General features: G+C 43.0%; 1 protein-coding gene across 1 annotated transcript; it reads left to right on the top strand.

Moving 5' to 3' along the window:
* The first annotated feature begins 5,296 nt into the window (after nucleotides 1-5,296).
* On the top strand, nucleotides 5,297-15,908 carry LOC136620276 (thioredoxin reductase 3-like). The gene is made up of 6 exons (XM_066594978.1): nucleotides 5,297-5,359; nucleotides 9,784-9,861; nucleotides 11,279-11,339; nucleotides 11,653-11,762; nucleotides 12,987-13,094; nucleotides 15,861-15,908. The coding sequence occupies exons 1-6, from the start codon at nucleotides 5,297-5,299 to the stop codon at nucleotides 15,906-15,908; spliced, it is 468 nt and encodes a 155-aa protein (XP_066451075.1).
* Nucleotides 15,909-19,103: the final 3,195 nt, after the last annotated feature.

The following is a 19,103-nucleotide window of genomic DNA, read 5'->3' as shown; positions in this document are numbered from 1 at the left end:
CAAACGTTAAATTTGTGCGCCCATTCACGTGTTTTTACGGCGCCGGCGGACGCACGTAAAAACGTCTACAGCCGTGTGAAAGAGCCCTGAGGCAAATGTCTAGACACACCTATTTAATTGGTTTAATATTGAGAAAATTGACTTCCAATGTGTGAAAGTAATAATCAGGAGGGAGGCTGCATTTTTTGGTGGAGGAATTTTGAACTCCGCAATATTGAATTCAGTTCAGATTTTTCAGATGGGAAGGGGGTTATGTAATGTCAGTCTTGGCTAGAATTTCCTCAGAAACACACAGGAATTGTCAGTTTTGCACTATCTTCACTTGTTTAGGAGTTAACTGAGAACAAAATTGGTAAATTGTGTCTGACATTCAGGGCCATCTTCCATTGACAAATCATTTACCGTTGAGAAGTCCCTCCTGATGTTACAGGACACCATATTCCCATCTGTGCTCGATAAGAGCAGTGAGTTCCCACGTTACTTTCCACAAGATGGCGCACTCTGTACTGTGCTGTGGCTATATGCAGATGGCTGGATGCGCAATTTCCTGAGAATTGGATTGGATGTAGAGGTCCAGTAGAATAGCTGCCAAGGTCGCTGGACTTAACACCTTTGGACTCTTATTTCTGGGTCATTTAAAGTCCCTTGTGTATGCAGAAAAAAACCGATGTGATTCACCTGAAACTGCAGTTCTTCAGCGTTTCACAATTACTACTAAACGTCTATTCATGTGCATCCGGTGAAAGTTTGCCCTCATTTAATTCCTAAACAAGTAAATATAGCACAAAACTGACACTTCCAGTGTGTTTCTGAGTCAATTCTAGCCAAGACTGATATATCACATAACCACCTTCCCATTGAAAAACCTGAACTGAATTCAATATGGAGGGGTTCAAAATGGCCACCGAAAAAGTCTCCTTCACCAAAACATGCAGCCTTCCTCACGATTAATACTTTCACACATTGTAAGTCAATTTTCACACTATTACACCAGTTAAACAGCTGTTTCCAGACTTTTGCCTCCCCCTGTATGATCAGGATTCTGTGAGCTCCCCTAGTGGTGGCTAGAATGTTATTATGTATCCCTGTATCTATGCAAGGTATTATTTCTGTAACAGAAATACTGAGCTCTGACCACCATAAAGATATATTAAGAAGCTAATCAGCAGAGAGAGCTGGACCTAACGACACAGAATAGAGTTACAAGGTGGAGGTTCACGTTAAAGTTTATAAGGGAATTGTATTGTAAGCAATTTTCCAATTATGTTTTTTTTTTATACAGGGTTAAATTAATTTCCTGCTGGAGACATTGATGATATACTGATAGCTGACATATGGGTGTGATTTGCTGTATGTATTGCTGTGGCCCATTTTAGTCTAGGGCTACACGGTGACTTTTGCTCTGTAGCCCTGCGATCTCCTAATCTAAGTAAATGAGGGCTGTGTGCAGTTTACAAGTTGCTACAACCTGCAAATTGCAAAAAATGCAGCAAGATTTAATTTTTTTGCGATCAGTGGCTGCTGGTGACTTACAGGTTACAGCGTGACCCGCACTGACTTCTACTAGACTACGCCCTGTTCAGACCTCTAGGCCCAGTGCAGTAATAGCAGCCATATTACCAGGACTATCTTTGTGTATAACGACTTGAAGACCAGGCAGCAAAGCCTGTATTCCGCTTGGAGGGGTTAAAATGCGCCCGTATGAAGGAGACCCTAGGCTGCCTTCACACTGGCAAGATTTTGCATTGTGAGACGCACAAATACGAACCCCATTTTTTTGAATGGGGTCATGCACATGAGCGATGTATTTCTGCATGGCACCGCGATGCAGGAAACAAAACGCAACATGTTCCATCTTGTGTGTGTTCTCGCATCACAGCGCCCATTGTTTTCAAAGGGGCTGGCGGCAGCATCATGCCACGTTGTAGGTACCCGCGATGCGAAGTCTGCCAATGAAAACAATGGGAGAAACTCCACAATCCTCCTGCCGCGGCTGACAGCCACAGCAGAGGATTGCTTCTTTCCCCAAGTGATGTGAAGCCATTTCTTGACATGGGTGAGAAAATCGCGCAAGACTTGTGAGTTGTGAGATGCACAAATCTCACGCAAATATGAACCCCACTCTTTTGAATGGGGTCATACACATGAGCAATGTTTTCCTGCTATGCTATACGAAACACAAATCGTGGCATGTTCTTTCAGGCTGCATGATCTCGCATCGCAGCCCTATTGTCTTCAAAGCGAACCCTCATTGGTTGGTATCCAAGCTGGTAAAAGGGTTTTTTCCACGCATGGAGTGCAAGGCTTGCAGATTCATGGAGAGGGGCCCCACATTTACAAGTGCTGTGACAAAAAAAACTGTTAGGGAAATTCAATCGTTCTGTTAATGTGCTGTGAGGCTCCAAATCAGAGGTGGCTATGGCGGCTGCCGTGAGAAAGCAGTGACACAGACAGGTCTCTGTGCAAAGCAATCTACCTTTATTACATATGTCACAACTTATATAGTAATGTAACGCAGGACGGGCTTTATGCCTGATGAACTTGTTTTTACATAAGCATACATTGTTGGTTAGAAATGTTATCTAAGATTGAACAGTAACTTGTGTTTTCACATTCCAATGTTACATTCCGTTGTTAAATCCAGCTAAACAGGATATGCGATTAGTAAATTTTGCTGAGTTGTACTGCAAGCAGTATGCCCAGAAAATCCTGCTTAGCTGTGTCAAGAAGTGGTAGACAAGACAAAATCATATTCAGGCCTGAGACCTTCACAAGACCTATGACATCCGGTACTTATGGCCCAATATCATGCTCGCTCGTGTGAAGTTAGCCTTAGGGCTCCTTAACATGATCAGCGTTTATACGTACGCCAGTACACACCATATGAATGAATGTTTGACCTGATCGAGTCCCAATCCTAATTAGCGTTCACACAGGGCACGGCTGCGTGTATGTTAAAAAAAAAAACAGCTAAAGCAATGGCAACCAATAATTGGAATAAAATGCTCGGAATGACAATTAATGCCTAATTACAGCACTGTATGCAGGGTAACTCCCTCCCCCTCCCTTTTTTCCAGCTGTCATACAAGTCTATGGGAGCTTGCTGCGTAATAACGGCAAAAGATAGGACAAGACCTATGTTTTCACGTGAAAAGATAGACAGAAAAGATCGAGTAGGTCCTATTATTTCTTGTGCGATTATTTTGTTTGAATGAAACAATTGAAATCCAATGCATTGCATGGTCGATCTTATGTGCGGACATACCTGCGCAAATACGGTTGTCTGAATAACCGCTTACACAGTAGATATGATTTTCTGTAGAAAGCGCAATACCTTGTGTGCCCACTAGAGGAGGCCATCTCCTTCCTTTTCACCCCCGGAGGTTTCTCGACTTCTTGCCGTCGTACGCAGAACTGAACATGATTATATTAATAAGTAATGATGCTGGAGGATAATTAAATTATCTGGGGTGATAGGAGCACCCGGTACAGCGCGTCACGAGGAGGAGCGCACATCCTTATTAGTCCAACCTGGCAACTTATTTACTCTGCCGCCAGCTGATGGAATCACAAGGACTCGCTTAATATCATCTAGAATGTAGAACGTAATGCCGCTTGTTGCTTCTAATTCCTGCAAACAGTTCCATCCCCAAGAGATTAAACACTTACAAACGTTGCAGTTTCCATGGCAACACAGGAGCCGTATTGGCTTAAAAATTAAAATATTTAGACTTGTTTTATTACCATTTTACGTTATTGTAATCCGGTTATGGAAGAGCAGAAAACAACGTAAAAATAGAGCGGAATCTGCGCCGTCTACGACATTCGTTAAATGCTTGTTTGTCACGCCGGGAGGTCATTATCGGTCTCATTCCAAAAATTACATCTAAATGGTTCCTAAAATGTGACAACTGGCGGCTACAAGGGTAAGTGCGAAACGCGCCAAACCTAAAGCAACCCCACTAAAGCCATCCTGCCTTCTATTATACATGTCCCCACCACATACTACTATCGGCAGGTTGTGGCACTCTCTGGACCGTATGTCAGTATATTGGCATAGTGCGGCTCTTGGTGGGTATACTGTGACATTTTGTGGAGACTCTATGGCCTCATACACAGATTTGAATTGCCGAATCCACAATCAGCACTCGTCCGGGTGATCTGCTGTTCAAGTCACCCATAGGAAAACATGGAGCATCCTCAGCTTCACGCACACATGCGGATTTAATTAGCGGTTTCCGCGAGCAGAAAATAAATCGCACTAAGCTCCATTTCACCGTGATTATGCTGAATTTAGCGAATGCATTGCGGATTTGTAGGCGGATAATTCTCAGGATGCTTTTTTCCTGCTCAGAAAAAACATTGAATCTGAGATCTCCTGTAAGTATCTAAAATTCATTTACGCAATGAATCGACAGTCATCTGTGGAAAAAGCAGCAATGCGGGACAGCAAACTCTGGTGCAGGAGCTGGTATTAAAACATCCAAAGATGTGTCTTTATTGGCTCACATATCATTAAAAGATAGCAATGTTTCGGCTACCCACTGTAGCCTTTGTCAAGCTAGACGGTCATCCGTGGCAGGAATCCACGCGTGCCATGTGTATGAGGCCTTGTCTCCGTTGTGTGGGGACTGTATGAATACATGGGCAATCTGTGGCACATTCTGGGCACTGTTTGGCAATATATTAAACAATGTGGCTCTTCATTAGCAAAGTATGGCAGTCTGACACTGCAGGCACGCTATGGCGCTATGTGGGCACCTCTTATATGGAACTGTAGGATTACGTGAGCGCATTGTGGCACTTTCTGGGTACTATATGAGCGCAATTTGGTTCTTCATGAGTATAGCACTCTTTGGCACTGCAGTGTAACTGTGGATTAAATATGACTCTCTGGGCATTATTTTGAAATATATGTGTGTGACTGGATTCTATGTGAGCTAAGATGGCGTTCTCTGCGCAGTGTGTGGCTTTATGTGGCAACTGTTTGACAACAGGTAAAATATCTAATATATCATCTTAAAATAGTGTGTTCTCTCATGTCTGTCAGCAGCTCAGGCCCGGAGAAGCTCATCAGAGACCCCACACTATAGACGTCTCCTCAGCCTTCTCTTCCTCACACGCCTTCCCGTCGCTTTCAGATCACGTGACCCGACTTCTGCCTGTTCATCATTATTAGACATTTTTGGCGCACCCTCGTGATCTCGGAGTGACATCACAGTAGGAGGTTGCTGGGCGGGCAGAGAGCGAGGTACCACAGGGTAGGGACAGAACTACGGTAGCAGCCAGCACCATCATGCTGCCGACTGGCAGGGAAGCTCTGCGGAGCTGCGTCCAGGAGCTGCTGGAGAAGAATGTGGTGATGGTGTTCAGCAAGAGCTGCTGCCCATACTGTTACAGTCCTAGCGGCAGGAGGTGTGTCCCAGCCCTTCCCCACCTCCTCAGTGCAGATACTGATGTGGAGTGGATGAAGGAGCTGCCATGCTATCAGTCACATGACCACCGCAGGTCCTTCATCATGCCCCAATTATGAGGCTGTTGCCCTTTAAATCAGGCTGTCTTAGTGTCATAAGTTCAACCGGTGGGCACTGAGCTCTTGGCAACGCTGATTGTGACCACCACCCCCTGCCTGCCCTTCTTGGGTACTATTGTATCTTGTCTGCACCATTAGTATGGGTGGAGAGCTAGTGATGGGCTGTATCCGCTCTGTGTACGCACACAATCTACTGATTGGCTGTTGGAAGGTCCTAGCAGTGTGGGGACTATAAACTCTCCCTAAGGAGAAAAGATAGCGTTTCTGACCCCCGTTCCAGGCCTCTCACTAGCAAAGCCAGACTCCTACTGTACACTGATGAAGGGCAAAAACCCTGAAACAGTTGTATGTACATGGAGTCTGGCTTTGCTTTTAATTTCTGGTCATTGTAACAAGGCTTGTATAAAAAGTCTGACTTTGGCTTGAAGGAATGCTGCCTTTTAATAGGTGGCACTGTGGAGGATTTATTCCATCTCCCTTATTTGCAAATTTGCTATATCAAAATGCCACAAAACGTGTAAATTTAGTGAATAATTTTTGTTACATTTGTAGTGAAATAACATTTTCCTCACAGAAACGCAATCTGACACCTCTTGTGAAGACTGCCTATCATCATTATTTTGGTATGAAGATAGGGGACCAGGATAAGTCATCGTCTGCACATATATGTTGCAACTCTTGTTCAGTTAAACTAGGAGAATGTTTTTGTTTTTTTCAGCCTATCTATAGCTTTTGCTGTGCCTATGGTTTGGCGGGAGCCTACAAACCATGCAGATGACTGCTATTTCTGCTTGACTCCGCATATAAAGGCAGGATTTTCAATGAAGAAAACAGGAACAGTTCAAAACCCAAATCTTCCATCTGCTATTTGACCTATTCCACATTTAGATAGTTTACCAGTTCCTACTCCACACCAACATTATGAGCTTGAAGTAGAAAATGAAGAATGTGTGGAAAAAGAAGAACCCAACAAGCCTTTCACATCCCATGACCCTGACATTGAGGTAAAAGATGATACACCGCACAGACTGAGTCAAGAGGAAGAGAGTGATCTCATTCGAGACCTTGACTTGTCAAAGGAGAAGGTGGAACTTCTAGGGTCAAGACTACAGCAATGGAATCTTCTCCAATGTGATGTCAGGGTCTCACAGTACAGAGAGCGTCAGAGGAATATGCTTCCTTTTTTTGTGAAGAAAACCAATCTGGTTGTTTGCTGCAATGTTAATGGCTTGATGAAATGTTTGAATTTGAACCATGATCCAATTGAATGGAGGCTATTCATAGACTCCTCCAAGCTTCGTTTGAAAGCTGTATTACTTCACAATGGCAACCGTCTTTCTTCTATTCCTGCTGGCCATGCAGTTCATATGAAGGAGACTTATACAAACATGACAGCCCTCCCCGATTCGATCAAATATGCTGAACACAAGTGGAAAATCTGTGGCGACCTAAAAGTCATCGCCGTACTCTTAGGATTGCAACTGGGGTACACTAAATACTGTTGCTTTTTATGTATATGGAACAGTAGGGATAGGAAATCACATTGCATTCAAACGGACTGGGCTGTAAGAAATCTGGACTGTACCGAGAAAAATGTTGTTGATGAGCCTCTTGTAGACCTAAAAGATGATGTTCTTCCACCCTTCATATAAATCTGGGTTTAATGAAAAATTTTGTCAAAGGTATGAACCAGGAAGGACAGGCATTTAAGTGCTTAAGAGACAAATTTCCTAGATTGAGTGATGCAAAGGTTAAGGAAGGTATTCTTGTTTTTGTATTTTTGACAACTTGTAAAGGATCCTGCGTTTGAGCAAGCTTTGGAGGGAAAAGAAAGCCTTAAAGGGAGTTATTCATGGATTCTTAGGCAACAAAAGAGATGATAACTACACTCAGCTGGTGACAGAACTTCTGGAAAAATACTATCAAGTCGGATGCAACATGTCCCTAAAAATCCATTTTCTCCACTCCCACCTAGATTTTTTCCCTCCTAGTTGTGGAGCTGTAAGTAATGAACATGGAGAAAGATTCCACAAGGATATTTCTGTAATGGAACACAGATATCAGGGCCGTTGAAATGAAGCAATGCTTGCGGATTACTGCTGGTCTGTGTGGAGGGATGCTCTGGAACTCACTTACAAAGAGGGAAGCCAAAAGAAAACGATCTCATGAAGTCACCACATGATTCTCTTCACACCGAATCACCTGCCAGGAATTCTTCCATCAGTTTAGAACTCTTAGAATGTAACTGTCATTAAAAAAAATTCAAATGCACTTTCAATGTTGTTAGCATATGTAATTACAATGTATCCTTTTCTCCTAATCCGTTAAAATAACATACTTTCACCTATTGTATATCACAGAAACTAGGGCTAATAAAAATTCTTTTTCTCACCCCAAAATTAGTAAGATTTGACTCATGAAGTTAAGGAAACATTCCAAAATCATTTTTTGGTTGGCCAGTGTAATTCGTAGTATTCCTAAGAATGATAATCGACCAAAAGTTTAGTTTTTGCATGTCCGTTTACCATAGTATCTTTGAGCCTCACATATAGAACTGATCCCTTACGGCATCATATAGAAGTCATAATTTTGTATCTAGGAGCTTTAGGCAAGTGACATTTATCGCTGTATGGCTCCTCTGTACTGCAATCCATTTATTCCTAAAAGCAACCCTCAAGGGGAAAATACAGTCAGATGTGCGATATGTCTGTATGAAAGTCACCCATGAGTCAAAAGCCAATGAAAACAAAATGGACCTATTACCAGGAAAAAAAAAAAACACAACCCTTTATATGGGGCAGCGGCATCAGCTGTGGATGTTCCCTACGAGGATGTTCCCTCGTGAAAAGCCGCAATGTAATACTACATTTATCTGTAGCTTCCCCAGCAAAGTCAACTGAGATATCAGAGTCATATAAAGGGACTGTCTGTCAAGAAACCTTTACACCAATATACAAGATATTTAATGGAACCTACACCGCCCAACATTATACAAAATCAAAAAGGGCAAAGTCCGCGCAGGTCTGCCCTACGATCAAGTTCCTAGAAAGTCTGGCTCATAAGTAACCATTTTGGTAGCACTGCTGCGCTTCAGTCTGCTCATGTTTGCAGTGTGCTGTTCTATCTGCGTTCTGGCTAGTTGTACTTGTGCATCTAAAGTCTTTTTGTTTCCAGCTGGGCTGCCTGTACCCCAGAGAGGGAGGAGACAGAATTAGACCCTGCAGAGGCAGAAGCTGAAATGTAAGATATGTATCACGGCCGCCCAGCCCCCCAGCCGAACAATTACCGGTCTGTAATAGAGACTGGCACCTGCAGTAAACCTCAATCACTGCTTGTAGACCAGGGGAACGTATAGGAAGATGGGCTCTAGCACACCATCCTGCAAGTATGGCATCAAGAAACTTCCCTCGAAAGCCATCAACAGAATATATGGGTCCTCGAGTCGCCCCTTCTGTCAAGCTGCTAAGTCTCTTCAGAAAAATTCCTTGTTGTCCATCTCTAGAAGAGCTGGGTGATTGGCAGGATGGCTGTCGTTGTAGCTACTTGTGGTTGTCACCCAGCTCCTCCAGATGCCAGATTGGCAAGGCTGCCCAGATGAGTGATACATAACTAAGTAGATAGGAAGTTCTGAGTTCCGGAGAGGATCCCTTCATTCAGGACCCTCCTCTATTAGCCCAAACAGATAATGGCTACATTGAGCTTTCCTCACTTCACCAGCACCTCCATGAGTTACACAGACGGCCTATTAATTTTTTAGTGTGGGTTTGTAATACTCAATTTCTCCTATGGGGGTGCTGCAGGGAAACAGAAAACGTGTACTGATGGCCAGTGGAGCCAGTAGTTGGTCACCCAAAGATCTGTACATTGGACAATCCATTTTTAGGCTATGTTCACACTTTTGTTTTGCTCTGGTTTAGACATGCACAAAAAAGAAATAAAAATAGTTTTTTTTTGTTTTTTTTAAATGCATGGATTTTATGGAAATGCATGCAATTTTAATAAGTGTTTTTTTTAATGTCTTTATTGCTATCATTTCAAAAATCTACAAACAATTTGCAGCCTTAAGACCTATTCAAACGGTTGTATGCAACTCCAGTCTGTGAAAAATGCACCATTATCACTGCATGTGTATGTTGCATGCCTTTCTTCTTTTTTTTGTACACGTTTAAAAAAAAAAAAAGAGCACATGTCTGCTTAAGGCAACTTAAAAGAAGGTCATAGCTGATAGAAAGGATATCCCCTGCTCCTAGGATTGGTGCTACTACATAACAACACTATCGGATCTGAGCCGAGTGGAGAAGTTAAAGGGCCACCAAACCTACAAAAAGGTGCAGTAATGTTATAAGAGAAGCTGATAGAAAAACATGGCTGCTTCCAAACACAGTGCCACCCTTCTTTGTGGGTTGTCTAGTATTGCAGCTCAGCTCCCATTCACTTCAACTGAGCTACAATACCACACACAACCCTACAGACAAGGGTGGTGCTGTGTTTGGATGAAAGCGGCCATGTTTTTTTATCCCTGGACAACCCCGTTAATATGTTTCTTAGCACTCAAGATGAGGGGGCAGCCACTTCCAGTCACTCATCCTATGGAAGAAAAGGCTGATACAGGGAGCAATGGTTTGCATAGAAAACCTCTTTTTTTTGTAGTGCCTGTCTGAGGGGGAAAGATTAAGTTAAGGGGAGCCTAGTTATCTGCTTATCTCTGTTCATTTATGCCTATATTTGGCAGAGCTGAATAGGTACAATAAGGGGTACAAGAGAAAACAGCTTATCTCAATAACTTAAAAGGATTGTACAGGATGAAGGTGCCTTTACATGGGCCTATAGTCGCCCGAATAATACCGACAAACACAGGATCCATAGGTTGGCTGTCAGGCACTTAGGTGTCCAGCAGTTGTTCAATGTAAAAAGGTATCTTTAGAAAAATATGGCTTCTTTCTTCCAAAGACAGTACCATACCTGCCCACAGGTTGTGTGAGATACTACCGCTCTGTACCAGTCACTTCAGTAAAGCCAAGCTGCAATATCAAGCCAACCAATACACAGGCGTTGCACCGTTTCTTCCAATTCTGTACAACCCCTTATGCCTCTTTCACACGGGTGACAGCGATTTTTGCAATGCAAAAATTGCGTCTTTGTTCCCGCAGATCACCCAGTACACATTGCAGTGGTTCCATTTGGCATTGCAGGCACTTTTCTCAAAGGCACTTTTGGGTTTTGCTTTCCTGTTCAGATATGGAAGCCGCAAACCAGCACCGAAAGGACCCCACTGACTATACTGGGGGTTATATGGTTTTAAGCATTTTACAGGACAGAGTAGTGCACCATGCTGCACCATCTCATCTGGCGTAACAGAACTCCACAACAGACGTCCCGGAAGAGCCCTTACCTAGTTATGAAGCAAGATTTGGGAAGGGGTCGGAAGCTCCGCTGGCACATTTCTCGTCTGCTGGTAGGTGACTTAAAGGGGTTGTTTCACCTCTAGTCTATTGGTCAACAAGCTCCACATAAGCGGAAGAAGAGGTCACTACACACAAGGAGCCTTTGAGGGGGGAACCACTTTTAGGGCTTCAGGTGGCAAGACCGTTCATCTAATCACCACAACTCTAATTCTATGTGTCTCTGCCTGAGATGTAACTGCATGCCGAGTTTTGCAACAAGACGACAACTTCTTCCAGGAACTGGATTTTTGTATAGTATGTGTATAGTTATTAATGCTTTTTTTCCCCTTCATTCCTCCAGGTAAAAGAACTCTTTACCACGCTGGGAAAAGACTATTTTGCTCTAGAGCTGGATCAGTGCGGTGAGAAGATTAGATGATTACATCCCCCATAATTATCCTAGCTCATTTTGTAGCTGTTAATGTTTGACGCGTTTCACGCACAGTTCGCTTTCCAGTATAGAAAGTGCTGACTCGCTGCGCAGTATAATATGTTGTGACACTAGTCCTTGTTGCTCAAGCTAGCGGGGTATTAATAACTCAGCTGCTGAGAAAATGAGCGCCATTTATTAACAACCGTGGGATGCTGGGACCGTACTGTTCAGCCCCTTCCTCACTCATAAGGGAGACACTGATTTATTGTTATTGACTGCATTTCTTTTTCCCCACCACCTAGATGGCGGCAGCAGTATCCAGGAAGTGCTGCATGAAATGACCGGGCAGAAGACTGTCCCCAATGTCTTTGTGAACAAGACCCACGTGGGCGGTTGCGACAAAACCCTACAGGTGACTTTCACAATCTTTGTATACCTGCAAACTGAAGACTTTATTGTTCCAATGCCGCATGCAGATAGCAGGCGATTGGTCCGGTGGATGGGGCAGACCATTTCTCGAACCCTGAGTCGCCCTTTTCCAACACCTGCCCTCTCTCTACAAGTGACATGGAGAAGTTCCCCATGTCATCGCATCCTCAGTCCAAGTCTCGCATGTACACCGTTATGTCAGAAACCAGCGCATGTGGGCAGTCTCTTCCTTTCCTACTGCCTAGCAGGACAGATGTACTGCGCATGCGTCAGTTTTGGATGTCCGAGTGCAAATGCGAGACTTAGACTGTGGCTGTGACATGGAGAACGTCTCCACATCACTTGCAGAGAGGGGGACGGTGTTGGAGTGACGCAGGGTTCCAGAGACTGTCCGGTCCACCCTCCTGGAATTTGTATGCAGATCTGGCAGAGTATTCGCCCTTTTACGCCTGCTGAGAATCTCATGATCCTTGTTTGCCCATCAGAATGAGCTGGTGACGTCATCACGTTTACAATCCTGCAGTCCTCGGGCACTTATCGTTCAGGGTTTCATATGTGAAATACTGCATAATAAGCCCACGGGCCGATGCTGTTTTTTTGTGGCGGCTGAAACTGAACGGCGAGCGATAACCTCGCGATTCTCCTTCAGTCATTGGCTGCATTTAAGCAAAATGATTAGCACTTAGTTTTGTTCATCTGAATGATTTTCTCACTGATAATCGTTCTGTCTGAACGTGTTGCAAGTCTTTAGATTGCTGGTATGCTCAGCACAGTGAGAAAAACCTGTTTATCAGTGTTTTAAACGGTGGATTAATGTGTGAAAAAGTTCTGACAAGCTCCCTTAATTGTGTTGGCACAAGATTTTAGCGTACCTGTGCAACACTCTAGCTCTGCCGGACTAAATACAATGGCAGCATCTCGGGAATTGTATTATGTGGTGTGCAGGAACTTGATACATTTTGCTTTATTTAGACTTATCTTCAAACTGCGAGATGTTGTTTTTATGATACTTTATAAATGTCCCTCTTTTTGATTATTGCATTTGTAGAAGGTGTGCGCTCACCAATGCATGGAACCTGCTAAAAAGTGCTTGTACAAAAAAGGCGGTTAAAACGTTATGTGCGTCCAGTGATGCAGTATTTGAAAAGTAAATGCAAAGCAGGACGATTGACGAGCTTCTTCACTAATGGTGTGTTCTGCTCTGCAGGCTCATTGGGACGGGACTCTGCAGGAGCTGCTGGATAATAACTCGGTCACCCACGATTATAACCTTATCGTCATCCGTGGCGACTCAGGCAGTCTGGCATGCTCCAAGGTATTGTCAGTTGTTATGTCTCTTCTCCACCCCTCCCCCCCACACACTCCTTTCTCCTTGACTGTCTTCTGTCAGCAGATGAGGAAGTGATGACGGCAGGTGGCGGTGCAAATGATATTATCCATTACCTCCCATTCTCTATGTGCTTTCTTCATTTTTCCTGCCCAGATGTAGGACTTCGCATTTCTCCTTGTTAAATACCATTCTGTTAGTCACTGCCCACAGTTCAAGCTTTTCTAGATCTTTTTGAATACTCTCTCTCTCCCCTAGTGTTAGCTATCCCTCCTAGCTTTGTGTCATCAGCAAATTTGATTAGTTTCCCATCAATTTCCACCTCCAGATCATTTATAAAAATGATGAACAACACTGGGCCTAGGACAGAGCCTTGTGGTACCCCACTTGATACATTCTTCCACTTGGATGTGCAGCCATTTATGACCACTCTTGGAGTACGTTCACTCAACCGGTTGTGAATCCACCTAACAATTGCCTTGTCAATCCCATATTTGGTCATTTTTTCAATAAGTATGGTATGAGATACTTTGTCAAATGCTTTACTAAAGTCAATATATACTAGATCCACCGCATTTCCCTGATCAACACAGTCAGTGATACTGTAATAGAAGGAAATTAGATTAGTCTGGCATGACTTGTTTGTTACAAACCCATGCTGGCTCTGGTTAATTACTTCATTTCCCTCCAAGTACTTGCATACTTGCTGTTTAATAATTTGTTCAAAGAGCTTGTTCAAAGGCTCACAGGTATAGAAGTCAGGCTCACAGATCGGTAGTTTCCTGGATCCACCTTCTTCCCTTTTTTGAAGATGGGGACAACATTTGCCCTTTTCCAATCTTTTGGGACTTCTCCTGTTCTCCAGGAATTTTCAACGATTATGGCAAGTGGTTCAGCAATTACCTCTGCTGCTTCCTTTTGTATCCTAGGATGTAATTCATCTGGACCTTGAAACTTGAATTCATTTAAGTTAGCTAAGTGTTCCCTCACTATCTCTCGGCCTATAGATAGCCTGCATTCTTTTATTCCTCCAATAGCACAGGGAAGATCAGTTGATGTTCCATCTACTTTCTGAGGGAAAACGGATACAAAATAGGAATTTAAAAGTTCAACATTTTCAACATTATTCTTAACCCATTCATCATTTTCATCTTGTAAGCATCCAATAGCATCATTAATTTTTCTTTTGCTTTTGACATACACCCTAAATCCTTTTTTCTTGCTTTTAGCCTCTGTTGCAAGCCTCAATTCATTATCAGCTTTAGCTTTTCTGACACTTGCCCTACAGTTTCTGCAGACGCATTATATTCTTCTTTAGATATTCCCCCCTCTTTCCATTTGATAAACATATTTCTCTTCCTTTTCAACCAACTCACCATTTTAATCTTGTAAGCATGTCTGACTTTTCTTCTGCTTTTGACACCCCCCCAATTCTTTTTTTATTGCTTTTGACTTCTTTTGCAAGCCTCAATTTATTATCAGCAAGTGTCAGCTTTACCTTTTCTGACACTTGCCCTACAGTTTTTGCAGACTATATTATATTTTTCTTTAGATATTCCCACCCTCCGCACTTTCCATTTGCTAAACAAAAATTTCTTCCATTTTAACATGTATTTAACCCATTAGGCTATTCTCACACATGCGCTTAGCAAAACGCTGCGATTTCGATTTTACTTTTGTTCATGGACAGTGGGTTTTTAGTGCACTCCATCATTGTAATGGGTGATGAGATGCACGAATTGTGGCAAATACGTTCAAAACTCCGGGGTAATTGCGATAAAAAGCGCATGTCTGACAGCGGTCTTAAGGATGCAGCCCTTAACCCCCCCCCCCCATTTTCTGTTTTTCTTCCCATTTAAAAAAATCATAACTCTTTTATTTATCCATCAACCTAGAATAGCAGAATGATGCTTGCAGCAGACATCAGGTGTGAACAGTTCTGTTCTGTGAGTTGGTGTGAGCTGCGTCCTGTCTTGCTGTGGATAGTTTGACATCCAGGGATAGGTACGTCCCTAGGTTCCAGCACAGGGTTGTCCTTATCGGGGCGATCAGCCTGCTTGCAGGCAGGTTTTCATGTGGTGGTTGCCCTGTTAGAGTAGGAATATGTTATGTCTGCCCGTGAGACCAGTTCGCAGCCCTATCTTGGTTTTCAGTATGCATTTTGTGTGTGCTTATGGCGTTTGTGTGAATGCCGTCTTGCGTCCGTGCTGAGGCTTGGTGCCCTGGTGGTGCGTGGATATAACATAGGAATTGGCAATGGTTGTGCTTTGATAATCTCATTTCACAATATTGGTTCCTTCCTGCTCTCTTTCTGAGTCCATTAAAATCTGCCTTGATGAAATCCAACCTTGAGGCCCGAGTTTTCTCAGGTCTTTCTCCCCTTTTTATGCAGAATTCAAGGATCGCATGATCACTGCCTCCTAAGGTTTGAGCCACCCGTACTTCCATTTCCTCCCTGTTGGTAAAAATTAGGTCCAAGATAGCAGATCCCCTTCATTCCTACCTTATTGAATATAGAGTCGGCAAGAGCGGATAAGAATTTGTTGGATCCATTACTTTTGCCTAAAAGATTCCCAACAAATGTCTGGATAGTTAAAATCTCCCATGATCACTATGTCAGGCTTTTTTTTGAGAGCTTGACCATCTGATGTGGAAAGCATTCATTAATATCTTCTGCTTGTCCAGGTGGCCTATAGTAAATGCCTACAATGGTGTCCTTTCTGTTGTTCTCTCCTTGTATTCTTACTCAAACAGTTTCTACAGAACTACCACGCTCTGAAGCTTGAGTCTCTGTTGAGATGAATGTTTTTCTAACATACAGCGCAACATCTCCTCCTCTTTTTTTAGGTTTGCTTCTTATAAATAAGTTGTATCCTTCAAGCCTTGTATTCCAATCATGTGTATCATCCCACCAAGTTTCCGTGATGCCTATGACATCATATTTCTCTTCCTGTGTTAGGAGCTCCAATTCTCCTTGTTTGTTTCCCATGTTCTGTGCATTTGTGTAAGAACATTTTAGTTTGTGATCAGTGTCTCTTGCTCCTCTACTTTCCTTCTGAATTTTTTGTCTTTGTTTTTTCTTTCCACTTCTAATAGTGAGGTTCTCAAATGTATTATTTAGCTGTATATTTTTACCTGGCTTTTCACTTCCCTTCCCATATTGTTCCACAATACGAGATTATTAACGCTTCCCTTGGACATTGCACCACCTTCCTTCCTCTGCTGCATTCTTGCACGATTACAAGGAGGAGGCCGATTACATGTCTCTAAATCTGAAGTGTTTAAAGCAGATTTCACTATAATTTTTTAATTGACCGTGTGCCCAGAACATTAACCCCTTAATGACCGGCCTATTTTGTGCCTTAGGGGCCAAGTGATTTTCATAGTCATGTTACATGAGCCATAACTCTGTGACATCGCCGTATGAGGGCTTATGAAAGGGAAAGCTGCACGCAGAACAGGCTGCTTTAACCCCTTCCTGCCCCAGGATATAAATTTACATCCTGGCTGAGAAGGGGTTCCTGTAAATGGATATAAAAGTACGTCCTAAAAATGGCATGAGCGCAAAATTTGAGCACACACCATTTGCAGTGGGAGCCGAGTGTGATTAACAGCTAGCCTCCGGCTGCAAGAGCTCGAATTGGGGAGAACGCGGTTAACTTTGTCTGACTTCATCAACCCTCTGCCACATAATCGCGAAGGGCCGATGAGTTGCCATGGCCTGTGATCGCAACGATAAGCAATAATGCACTGCAATACAGAAGTATTGTAATGTATTAGTGTGATCATAGGTTCATGTCCCCTATAGGGACATGAAAAATATATAAATATATAATTTTAAAAACCTGTTTCTTATTGCATTCGTAATGACCTGTACAATAAATTGAACACTTTTTATCCTGCATGGCAAACATTACTTAAAGAATAGAAAAAGAAAAGCCAAAATGCATTTACTACTTTTTTTGGAGGCAAAATTATTAAGAAATCAATTTGTACCCCAAAAATATCTACAAGTGAATTCTTCCAGAGTTGTGTGTTAATCTCTTCCTAAGCCGCTTGTTGTGGTTCTTTCGTACATATAAACAATGCGCTGCAGTGTTTCATTAGTGGGATTAGTGATGTTAATTAGCAGAAAACCGCCTCGTTTCATGGAGAGTCCAGATAGCTGCCGTGCACCAACAGCACCTTTTCTCTGCCACGGGTTTTGGAAAGCAGTTTTAATACTTTTGACATCCTGAGAAGTGGAAACAGCCCAGCTCGCTATGCTGTTTTCATTACCTTCTATGGGGGCTACGGATATGGCATAGCAAAACCTACTTGGCTTCTTCCATGCATTCCATATGCCGCATTCAGCTGGGGGTCTTGGCTTGAGGTGGGATCCGGATCGATCAGCCTTTTATAGCTATTCCAGCTTTTTCATGGTCTGTGAAGTTTCAAATGAGTACATCTTTAACCCCTTCAAGACCCAGGATTTGTTTTTATCCCTTTTCATTATTTCACCAATGCCTTTCAAAAGCCATAAACAGGAGAGGAGAACCCTCAGATCCGGGCAGTGTAACCCCTTGCATGCTAGAATCAGTAGCAACTGCAGCATGTGAGCAAATGGCAGGGGGAGGGGGCTTTTTCTATCACCCATCTGCACCCCCCAATGTAATCGCAAGGTACCAACCATGGCAGCTGGTAGCTTGATAAAGGCCTCTGCTGTGTAACTGCCTATTAGGCCCCGCCTCCTGCAGAGCCTAATAGGCTGCTGTTATAGGCTTAGTAGAATGCACTACAAAGGTAATGCAGTGCACTATCCTAAAGATCAAACAATCACATCTTTAATTCCCCTTCAGGGACTAAAAAATCAGTGTAAAAGAAAAAATAAGTTCCATAAAGTTTAACTTAAAGGGGAGGAAATAATCCAGCTAAAAAAACAGATTTCCCTCCACCATCCAAATGCCCATTTTAAAGGGCTAAAATGCCCATTTTTTGCATTTATTTTATTTTTGTATTGCCGCATTCATAATAACCAAAACAATAAAATTATCTCGGGGGTAAACGCCATAAAAATAATTTCAAAAAGAACGCCAGAATTTAATAATTATATTTATTTGTTTCCCTAAAAAAACAATTAAATAATCACACATACCTCAAATACATACCATTAAAAACAACTCTTCCTGCAACAAGCCCTCACAGAGCGCCGCTGCCGGAAGAGTAACAATGTGCTGTCTTAGAATACGGCGATGCAGAGTTGGTTGTTTTTGGGGGTTTTTTCTTTACAAATGTGTTGTGCAAAAGTTGTAAAAGAGTAAACAAATCTGTTTAAGGGTGCATTCACACGAACGTATATCGGCTCGGTTTTCACGCCGAGCCGATATACGTCGCCTCTCTCTGCAGGGGGGGAGGCTGGAAGAGCCAGGAGCAGTGCTCTGAGCTCCCGCCCCCTCTCTGCCTCCCCTCCGCCCCTCTGCACTATTTGCAATGAGGAGAGGCGGGACGGGGGCAGGGCTAATACTCTTAACTTAGCCCCGCCCCCATCCCACCTCCTTTCATTGCAAATAGTGCCGAGGGGCGGAGAGGGGGTGGAGAGGAGGCAGAGAGGGGGCGGGAGCTCAGTTCCTGCTCCTGGCTTTTCTATCCCCCCCGCGCAGATGAGGACGACGTATATTGGCTCGGTGTGAAAACCGAGCCGATATACATTCGTGTGAATGCACCCTAAACTTGTTAACGCAGTAATTGTTCTGATCCAGATAAAGTTATTACGTTTCTTTGGGGGGGTTTTTGTTTTTTTTTTGTCACCATTCTGGGGTACCTAATAAATATACAACTCATCTCAAAAGAAACCAATCTCCATACTGCTAGCTCATTGAGTTATATGGCTCTTGCAATAAGACTATGAAAATCGCTTGGTTCTTTAAGGCACAAAATAGGCCGTTCACTAAGGGAATATTCTGCTGAATTGCAGTATATTGTACTTTTCAATGTTACCTGTTAAGCCCTGCCTTCATT

Source organism: Eleutherodactylus coqui, chromosome 3, assembly GCF_035609145.1.
Source record: "Eleutherodactylus coqui strain aEleCoq1 chromosome 3, aEleCoq1.hap1, whole genome shotgun sequence".
Taxonomy (NCBI): domain Eukaryota; kingdom Metazoa; phylum Chordata; class Amphibia; order Anura; family Eleutherodactylidae; genus Eleutherodactylus; species Eleutherodactylus coqui.
This window is presented reverse-complemented; position numbering and strand designations above follow the sequence as displayed.